Source organism: Octodon degus, unplaced genomic scaffold (assembly GCF_000260255.1).
Source record: "Octodon degus isolate 3935 unplaced genomic scaffold, OctDeg1.0 scaffold00009, whole genome shotgun sequence".
Taxonomy (NCBI): Eukaryota; Metazoa; Chordata; class Mammalia; order Rodentia; family Octodontidae; genus Octodon; species Octodon degus.
This window is the reverse complement of record NW_004524585.1, coordinates 6,076,784-6,087,863: the sequence shown is the minus strand read 5'-3', so window position 1 is coordinate 6,087,863 and position 11,080 is coordinate 6,076,784. Positions and strand designations below refer to the sequence as shown.

General features: G+C 36.3%; 1 protein-coding gene across 2 annotated transcripts in view; it reads left to right on the top strand.

Moving 5' to 3' along the window:
* Positions 1–3,541: 3,541 nt before the first annotated feature.
* Positions 3,542–11,080, top strand: part of F13b (coagulation factor XIII B chain) — a 26,787-nt gene continuing 19,248 nt past the window's right edge. Inside the window, exons 1-5 of one of the 2 annotated variants that reach the window (XM_023708556.1) lie at positions 3,542–3,876; positions 7,633–7,833; positions 9,471–9,656; positions 10,234–10,410; positions 10,767–10,943. In XM_023708556.1, the coding sequence (XP_023564324.1) occupies positions 3,813–3,876; positions 7,633–7,833; positions 9,471–9,656; positions 10,234–10,410; positions 10,767–10,943 (805 nt within the window). In that variant the 5' untranslated portion in view covers positions 3,542–3,812. The remainder of the gene's footprint in view (positions 3,877–7,632; positions 7,834–9,470; positions 9,657–10,233; positions 10,411–10,766; positions 10,944–11,080) is intronic. The other variant, XM_023708559.1, reaches the window with a different exon arrangement.

Sequence of the window (11,080 nt, the reverse complement as noted above, 5' to 3'; positions counted from 1 at the left end):
AGTAGTGTTTATTTCACCACTTAACATAGAATTTAAACTGCAAGTGTTAGACTTTACTATTTTTAACAATACCTACCTATCATTGAGATAAAATAACTTATCCCTTTAAGAAGTGTAGCCTAACAAACAACACATGCAGTGTGATTCAAAATTCAGTGTATGCTTAATTTTAAAATGTTATGGTAAAAGACACTTTGCTATTAATATTCCTCAAAATATTCCTCCCTGTGGACAGACTTTCTTAGTTACTTTTCTTCGCTGAGATAAAATACCCGACACTCTACAACCTCTCAGTTTGTAGAGGTTCTAGTGCATAATGTGCTGGCTCCAAGGCAGGGTGAGTTTGCAGAGGAAAACAGTTCATGGCTGGCAGAAGACAGAAAAGTCAACCGAACCTTGGCAGAATTTTCCTGTCCCTTTTATACTCTATTAAGGCTGCTTGGATTAGGGCAGTACCAGGCTAATCAGTGAAGTGATCATACACCCTCAATCCCAGCATCACACTCTAGATTCAGCTACCTTGAGAAACCTACCCCAATGACTGCCTGAGGTTTTGGGGGATATTTAGACACAAACCATGACATTCCATCCCCCAAACACTCATGCACAGCTTTTTTTTTTTTTTTTTTTTTTTTTTTTTGTACTGGGAATGGAACTTAGGACCCTGTGCTTGCCAGGCAGATGCTTGTGCCACAGAGCTATATCCCCAGCCTCTCATTTACATTATGCAAAAGGTATTTAGTCCATCTCCAAGAGTTGCCAAAACCTGAACTGTTTCAGCATTGCTGAAAAGTCCAAGTCCCAGGTCTTCTCTGAGATTTAAGGCAAACTCAACTGTGAGCCCCTTGTACAAATGAAAAGAAAGTTCAATACTTCCAGTGTTCAGTGGCACAAACTCAACTGTGAGCCACTCATACAAATGAAGAGTTAAATATTTCCAACGTTCAGTGGCACAAAATAGACATTTCCATTCTAAAAGTTACAAATGGGGATACAAAAGAATGGGACCGAAGTAAATCCAAAATCCAGCAGGGAAAACATTAAGTCCATAGTTCTATGTGCAGCATCTGAGGAAATCAAAATGTGTGAACTCCAAAGGGTGTGGATGGCTCTGCCCGGAAGCATTTTCTGTTTTATCTGCCATGGCTTCTCTTCTGGGCCCACTCTGCTCTCTTTTTGCAGTTTTCTTCTGATGGTACACCTTCCTGGCTTCTCCAGACCTCCACAACTCCTTTGGCTTCATTCTCACAAGTTCAAACACTGTCCTCCCAGAAGCACACGGCCTGACCTCATAGGCCTTCTGAAATCTGGGTGGAAGCTTTTCTGACACCACAGCTCTTCTGTCTTAGTTACTAATCTCTCCTTTCTGGGAAAATAACTGACACCCAAAATTAAGGAAGGAAAGTTATTTAGCTCACAGTTTGTGGAGGTTTCAGTCCATACTCGGCTGGTTCCAAGGCAGTGTGGCACACGGCAGAGGGCAGTCATTTGTGGCAGGGGAAAACGGCAAAACAGCAAGAGCAAATGGGAGGGGTAGTGGCAACTGGCTGCAGAGAGCAAGTCTGTCTCCCTTAAATTGCAATCAGGCTATCCACCCCAGGCTGGGTGTAGTACTCACACCCACAATCCCAACAGCACACATGTCCATAATCCCAGTGGATCATGAGTTAATCACAAACTAGAAGTCTGCCCCATGACTGCATGACGCTTTGGGGGGGCAACTAGACACAAACCATAATGTCTTCCATTCTGCATGCACCTAAAAAGAGCCCCTTGTGGATGATTCCAGCGGGAGCAGCAGCCAGCCTTCTCTCCCTCTTGGCTGTAGGGATCAGGTGCCTGGACCTCTGCGCACTCTGAAGCCACTTCCAAGGAGCAAATTCTCTAGGCCATAGTCATTCTGGAACATGGTGCTCTGGGACTGTCTTCTCAAAGCAAAGTCTTCCACCTTTGCAATTTTGAGGCTGCAAAGGGTGGAGTTCTCTTTTTCTTGCAATACCCTCAGGTAATCTTTTCTAGTCTCTTCTCAGCAATCCAGATATCCTCTGTTCTATCTTTGCATTCACAGCTTTACTGGAGCTTTCTTTCTATACACACATCTTAAATCATTCTGCTAAGCTCATTGCTTTTAATTTTTCAACATAAATCTGGCTAAAAGCCCCCCAAAGCAGCCACGGCACCACCTCAACATTAGACTACTTTGAAATTACTTCTGCAAGATTAATTAGTCCGTGGCTCTTCATCTCAGTCTCAGACCAAATCTCTGAGACTGCATAAGAAAAATGCAGACAAACTTTCTGTCAAACCATAACACACATTGTCTGGAGCCCAACAACCCACCATGCAGTCTTTCCCCAGCAGCAACCTCCAGAGTATGATCTTTACCTTCAGGATTTCAATCAGCCTTCTGCTCTTCTGAACACTGACCAGAATCTCCCATACAGTAATCTATAGTGTTTTAGTTCCACTTCTTCATCTGGTATCTCCAAACCTTTCCAAATTCTTTCCTTAAGTCATAATCAAAAGTTCCTGAACCACATGGTCAGGTATAGTAACAGCAAGGATCTCACTCCTGGTACAAATTCCATCTTAGCTACTTTTCTTTCATTGTTAAGACAAAATTCACAACACACAAGTTAAAGGAGAAAAGGTTCATTTAGCTCAGTTTACTGAGGTTCCAGTCTATAATCTGCTGGTTCCAAGGAAGGGTGGGTTTGCAGAGTCAAACAGTTCATGGCCAGAAAAAGACTGCAGAATCAACAACTGAACCTTGGTAGAGCTTTCTTGCCCCTTTATGCTCAATCTAGGCTTCTTCAATTAGGGTGGTGCCAAACCAATCAGTGAACTGATCACACACCCTTAATCCCAGCATCACACATCCGATTCAGCCACTTCTGAAAAGCCTCCCCACTTGACTGCATGAGGCTTTGGGGGCATATCTAGACACAAACCAAAGCACACACTTAACCTAACCTTGCCGATTTCTGAAGCAGTTCCGGCAATTCTCTTTCATGACTGTTTTTAGTTGCACTGTTCTAGCTTCCTCTGTGCCCAAAATAAATAAAAACACATTTACCCTTAATGCTGATTTTTACTTTGGGAAAGACTTAGAAGTAGCACAGTGCCAGATACAGGGAGTAAGATGGATAAAGACACAAGGTAATATCTTTATGAGCTTGCTTGTCCATTAGATGGCACTTGACGTTCACTTTATTTTTTATTATGCCTCATGAAAGCACACATGAAAGAATATTTCCAGAATCACTTCAGAAGACAGAGAGAAAAATGAGATACCTGTGCTTGAAGTAGGTGGAATATTTTGAAAGGGACCAATTGCAATGGATTTATTTAATGTCACAAAAGTTTTAAGCATTTGAACATTCACCATATGGTTTCATCACTTCTCCACATATCGTGTCTCTGTTATTTGTTGTTCCTGAGTTCATCTCTTCACTTGGTCAATATCAGCAAACCTAAGCGGCCAGGTGAACTTTGCTCTATGAACTTAAAGTTAGGAATCAAAGTTGAAATTTACCTAGTTTATGTAGTTTGTGCTAATTGTACTGTGGTTATTGTCCTTATTTGTTATGTTCTTATTGTCCTCTAGTAGGAAATGTAATATCAATTATATAGTTGTGCGATTTTAACATTATTTGAAAGCATTTTAATTGAAATACATTTTTTTTTTACCAAAGAGGCTTTCATGGATGTTGTAAATTATTAACTTTTTCTTCAAGAAAGTGTTGTATTTCTAATGACAAAATTCCAGCATTTTAGAATTGTTAAAATCTTTATGAAGCACATCACTGAAGATGAGGTTGAAAGAATTGGCTTTTATTATTCTAATAATGATTCCAGGACAACTGTATGCAGAAGGTAAAGTTCTTAATATTCTTTATTCTATGAAAATATATATTGAGATGCCAGTATTTACGTGAGTGTTAATATAAATTTTATTTTGATACATCAATATAATAACATGATTTTTATAAATGTAATGACATTAGTCTCAGGCAAAATGTATTATGTTATTATTCTGGTAGCATGGCTTAGAAAAACACAGCAAAGTCCTCTGTTTCAATGGTTTTATGGTATAGGAGACTGGTATTTAACTATTTAGTTTAAGAGTTTTTCTGACTAACAATAAGGTAATTTAAATGTCATCTATAAATTCATATAGTCCTACTTTTATCATATCTCTGACAAAACTTGCATAATTTTAATTTTGTTTATATGGTAAAATCTTAATGGGGAAAATCTGAAAGTGAAATAATCATAAATCATTATCCTGATTTTTCTACTCTTACTTTGATTTTTGTTTCAATGATTTATTCACTGGTACTCCTGGTTTGGCATTCTCAATAGTCGTTTGTAAGAGGACGTGTTGCTTATACAAAGACTTTTTATAGAGTAAGAGTCCATTCTAATAATTATGTCTGGAAAGCAGGTATAACCTGAACTCTAAGTTATCTAGTTATCTGTTGATTTCCTATTAGAAATGTTTTTACCCATAGCATATAAAATGAATGTGAGAATAAAAGGTAGGTACAATTATGTTTTTTGCTATTCAAGAATAGTTCTCAGTGTAATTAGACTGTAGGGTTAAGATTTACATTGTCATTTAGCAACCAGCAACAGTGAGAATGAAAAGGGGGAGACCACTGCAACAAATCTTTTCTAAAATGAACACTGGAAAATTTGCTGAAATACAATATTCTATAGGTTAGAATTGAATTTTAGTTGAATAGTTTACTACATACTTTCTAACAAAAGGGATTCCATTAAAATTATGAGAGTGAAATAAATGTAATTTATCTTATTTAATACATTTAATTCTACAATAGGATAATTTTCATGAACAGTTTCTCTTCATTTCCTTTGTCTAAATAGATATACCAGCTAATATATTTGTCGTCTCTACTCTGATTTTTTTTTTAATTCTTTGGTTATAATCATGTTCCATACAAACAAAGAATATAAGCTCCATAAAGAAAAGAGCCAGGATCCCGTATTCTGTACCTTCCCAACCCCTGTTGTGAACTCAGGGTGAGAAATCAAGTTACTTATTCTTCTCATTTCGTGTATGTAATCATTTTGCTTTGAAGGACCTAACTTTTGCTGTATTTATGTATTTTCTCTTTTTATCTCTGATCTTATATTACAAGATCTCTAGGATCCACTATAATGTTGGGTATATTCTGAAATATCAAGACTTGGTAACACGTTTTGTGTGTTTTACAGTCACTCTTCTTATTGTCTTATGTTACTTGACATTGTTCAAATATATTTCTACTTGTGGAGCTGCTTTGTTTTTAACTATTTCAGAATACTTCACATATCTCACTTTTCTATTATTCTAATAATGGACATTGTAATTCCTTCTGTCTCCTATCTGTAAAATTAAAACTGATGCATCAGTTTATTTCTCTATAAGAATATCTCTCTGAGAGATTTAAGGTCAGAATTTTGTATGTATTTCTCTAAGCACATAAGGACAGATTACTTTGAAAAATGGTTATTTCAAATGTGTAATCTCTAAAACAGCATGTGAGTTGCTGCCTTTTTATTATTTATTTATTTATTTATTTGGTACAGGGTCTCGCTATGCAACTCAGACTCATAGTGATCCTCCTGTCTCACCCTCCCCAGCTCTGGGAGCCAGGGTCCTTGTACTTACTCGCCAGGTAGGCACCAACACCTGTGAGCTATCTCCCCATCTTAATTGCTGCCTTTTATTGTCCTTGTCAGCACTATTTCCCACAATGGTGTGGAGGAAGTCATATTTATTATTTCTGTCTTTTTGAGACAGAGTCTCACTATGCAGTTTCGCCTGGCCTGGAGTTCTCTTTGTAGCCCAAACTGGTTTTGAACTTGCTGCAGTCTTCCTGCCTCAGCCTCCTGCGTGCTGGGATTATAGGCGTGCACCACCACGCTTGGTTTTGGCATCTTATCTTTATCTATTTCCAATTCTCTAATTCTTAGTTTATATATCTCTTTATATACATTTTTAGATGCTCAGGCATTTGTGATTTCTTGTTTTACATCTGATTAGCACTTTGCTTTATGTCTTTATGATTGTTTTGTGGGAACTCTGTAACCTGTAAGTTTTGACTTCTTGTCAATTCTGGCATTGAGATTTTTTTTTTTTTTCAAAGTGCTATTGTGTTTTGTTGACAGTGACTTTCATTGAAAGAAATTATCAATTTTGATATAACCAAATTCACAAAATTTTCCCATGTAGCTTCTACATTTCCCCTGCACCTCGAATAACACAGTTGTTGCTTCTGGAACTGTGTGTTTCGGGAGCTTTAATGTCAGAAAGCAAAAACTAAGTGTTTGGTTTTATTGCTGACTAGATCTTTGACCAAAATCATTCTGCCATTTTCCACATTTATAAGTGCTATATTTGCATTTTCAGAGTATTCGCTTATTTATTCTTTTAGTCTTTTATTTTTGATCTGTATTACCAGGCTTTTCGATTATTCAAGGATGGTCTCCATTATTTGTTAAGTTTGTTCTAAACCTGATATTTATTGTCATTTGTTTACTTTCTCTTATTGTGGCTGAGTGCCTAGCACTTCTTACTATTTTTTTTCTCATGAATTCATGTTCTGCAAGGTAGTGCATCTCCCTTATCAAGTGCTGTGACTCTCCTGGTCGTGAGGAAGGAAGAGACCCCAAGACAGAGCATATTTGGAGCCATGTTTTGTTTCCTTCTATGTCCAGCAGGATACTCTAAGGGAACAGTCTTATACCCTTCTATTTTTTAATTTTTATTTCTTCTTTTGAGTTCTTATACAAGGGAAACTATATGATATTTACACCTGTGGGTCTGGTTTATTTCACTTATGAGTATATCTTCAAGTGGCATCCACTTCAATATAAAGGCTTAAAGTTTATCATTCTTCATAGCTGAGTAATACTCCATTGTCTAAAAATACCACATCTTTTTCATCCATTCCTCAGGTGATGGACATCTTGGTTGTTTCCAGGATTTGGCTATCACAAATTGTGCTGCTATAAACATAGGCACACATATATCACTATGATATGATGTTTTCAGTTCCTCTGGGAAATTCCCAGTAGGGGGATAGCTGGTTTGAGTGGGATTTCCAGTCCTGGTTTTCTCAGGAGTCTCCACACTGATTTCCAAAATTCTTTCACCAGTCTACATCCCCCCAGCAGTGGAGAAGGGAGCAGTCTTATATATTCACTACAGCATTGCTATTTTCCAGGATTCTCTCCTCACTGTGAATTTCTAGTCCTTGGTTAATGAGAATGGTAAGGAGGACTCAGCACATGCAGACCATCCTGCACATAATTTTGTCTGCTGTCCTGCTCTGCTAGGTGCTTATGCCATGTCACCATCCTTCTGCGCCAGCTTTTCTCAGTCCTGGCCTGATTGTCGGGGTTATTTAGTGCTAATGCAGATTAGCATGTCATCAGAATAACAAAAGTAAAGAAATGCTTGGATGTCACGGAAGTATCTTAAATGTTTAGATAATAAAAATAAGTATAAGCTTAAGTGTTTGAAAATGTTTGTTTATGCACAAATGTATTACTGCTTCATCAAAAATCATATAGTTTTGGAGGTGGTTTTTCTATTTTCAGCTTCAGTTTTGCTCATTTCAGAGAAAACTTGTGGTTTTCCAACTGTGCACAATGGAAGAATAGCCCAATATTACTATACTTTTAAAAGTTTTTACTTTCCAATGAACATAGACAGCAAATTGTCATTTTTGTGCTTGGCTGGTTATACAACTGGAAATGGAAAACAAGAAGGGCGAACCAAATGCACACCCGAAGGCTGGTCTCCGGAGCCCCGGTGCTTCAGTAAGTCAGTACACTCTGTCCACACAACGGCCCAGGACTGTACTGCAATCCACTAGCTCCTACGAAGATGAGTTATTTCCCTAAAGCATGTAAAGTGCTCCACCCTTTTAGATAAGAGCAAATATGTTTTTACAAAGTTCTGCACCAGATATCCTGTAAATAATGCTTTTATATAAAGTGATTTTATTTGTTTAATAATGCCCATAAATAGAATAAAGGTGGTAAGTTAGATTATTATTTATCACATTACATGTGATGGAGATACTGCTGTGTCACTTTAAGTAGTGAAGAACTGATTATATACATTGTTTTGCATAGGAAGCCGGAAATATGCTTAAGACTCTGGCATCAGTAAGGACACAATTATTACTCCATTGCTTTATCATTTGCAAACTTCTCCCTGTTTTGCATGCTACCTTTTCCTATAATATGCATTGTTTTTATCTGAATTTCTCCCTCAGCTTTGTCAGGTGGTGTTATGACGGGTTCATTATATCATGCTATGCTACAGTCAAACTATGAAATGGCTTCCACGGCAAAAACTCTCTTTTGCTAAGAATTTTCCAGAGTAAGAGAATTTAATTGAGTTGGTTTTATTTGAAGAAGTTCATTACACATGTAATGAACACATCCATATGGGATTCACTACCCATTCCATGACTTTGGGACAGAGTATAATATTGGCATTGCACTTTTTGTTTAGCATTAAATGGATTGATTCTAATAGATCCCATCCAAAATGAGTATAGAAGTAATCTTAAACCTTATAGTTACTATATATTTTGTCTTGGAAGATAAAACAGTGAAGTAAGAGCCAGAAGAGATTAAAGTGGTAGACAGTATTTAATGCTTAAAATACAATCTGTAAAGTCAGAGTGACTTTTTGTGAGTCTAGCTCTGCCACTGGGGAAATGACTTAAACATTCTGACCCTAATTTTTCATCTATAAGGTGGGGTAACATCATTCCAATGAGAGAAAACATATTGTGTCACACTGGTACTAAATATATTTAAGCTAATACATTAAGTTTGGCTTCAATAAGTCTCTTAACACTTCTGCATTTGTTATAAAGGTTTAATAATGTGGGTTATAAGAAATGATAAAGTTTCACGTAAAGTTAAAATATTTTATTAGTTCATGCATTGCTATTGAAAGTGTGAACTCAAAGATTTTGAAGAATATATCTATCATTTACTCACATTCTGCATGGACTATTGAGTTTTGTACAGGTAGGTGAACCTGAACTATTTGCTGAAAAAAATGAACAAATGTAAAATAATTTAAGGAGCCATTAAATAGGAATATTTTATTACATTATCAAACATATTTAAATATGAAGAAATAGATCCAAAAGAAATTCTTGCTATTTATCCATAGGACAATTAGTGGAAGAACTGGGGATATGCTTTCTAAAAGTATATGTAATAAGGCAAGAAAATGTAAAGAAAACCAATGAAAATATGAATCCATTTCCAAAGAAACTTTACACAGGATATGAAAGATACTTCCAAATTAGACCAAGGAATTATAGACTAATTCTAACAGAATATTACCTTTGCCTTATTTAGCACTTAGTATAAGGATAAGCTTAATTTCATCATAGAGTGAAGCAAAGAAATCTTTTCTTCCCCCATAGAAAAATGCACTAAACCTGACCTGATAAATGGTTACATTGCTGATGAAAAAGTGTTATACAAATTTCAAGAGAATGTGACTTATCGCTGTACCTCTGGATACAAAACCACTGGAGGGCATGATGAAGAAGTTATCCAGTGTCTTCCTGATGGATGGTCTTCTCAACCATCCTGTACAAAGGAGCACGGTATGTGTCAATGAATCATTTCCTTTAACGTCAAGGCTTCCGAGGCTAGTACGTTCTTCTATTACTAAGAGTTTCTGTTAACGTAATTTATTTCCATGAATCTGAAAGTGTGGGAAGTCAAGTGTTTTTCTCAAATGCTTAGTATGTTCTTAATCCATGGGTTTTCAACTGCCATAACTACACCTGTGGCTTCTACTTTGGACTGATAGAAAAGAACTGAAGTGGAATTAATGAAAAAAAACTTAGGTAAATAAATGAATGTCATTATTTACAGGAAAATTTGTTAGAGTACTTATAAGTTGCCTGAATTGTACATATCCACAAAATCAAAACTGCTATTTCACAAGATTTATTTGAATTGTGGTCATTGGTCAAATACAGTGAATGAACCAGAACTCACAGGACGATGAAAAAGAGATAGAGGCAAAAATGAACTTCGAGTTTTTCAATTTTGTCAAGGGTTGACTTTGCCAACGGTCAATTTTGTCATGTATTTTTAAGATTCAGGGAAAGAGCATGTCAATATTTTAGGCTATTGATGAAGATAATAAATTAAATGACTTTAATTTTTTTTTAGAAACATGTCTGGCGCCTGAATTGCATAATGGAAATTATTCCACGACACAGAGAACATTCAAAGTGAAGGACAAAGTGCAGTACGAATGTGCTGCCGGCTACTACACGGCTGCGGGAAAGCAGTCAGAGGAGGCTGAGTGCCGCACATCCGGCTGGGCTCAAGCCCCAAAGTGTACCAGTAGGTTCTCACTTTGAATAAAACTGATTTTCACACTGAAAAATTTCACTCATAGAGAAGTGTTTATACCTTGTCATATTTTAAACCTCCTTGTTTTTAGCTTCAATTATGTTGATTAATTGTAGGTTTTGATCATTTAAAGTTCTCGAATAGAAAAATAAATTTTAGCTCTCAGAATTAAATTAAAATAAGCCTACCTAATGATACTTGAGAAATATATGAAATTAATTCATAGGCTTTTACTAGTTATATGACAATTTTATTAGTTTCACTTTCAGATATGGCAGTTAACTAGTGGATTTTGTTCTAGCTGGAAAAATAAATATTTGTGTTTTCATTCATTCTTTCGTCTTTAGAATTAAAGTGTTCTTCTTTGAGGTTACTGGAAAATGGATATTTTCATCCTGTAAAGCAAACCTATGAGGAAGGAGATGTAGTTCAATTTTTCTGTCATGAAAATTATTATCTGAGTGGATCTGACTTAATTCAGTGCTATAACTTTGGCTGGTATCCAGGATCTCCTGTGTGTGAAGGTAAATTTTAAATTGCATGCCTAGACCAAATGACACCTCATATCTTGATCAACTTTAATGAATTTTTAAAAATGTCTGTGATACCTAATCCTAATCTCAAGTATTATGATTAAAATAAATGTCTTTTAGTCAACACT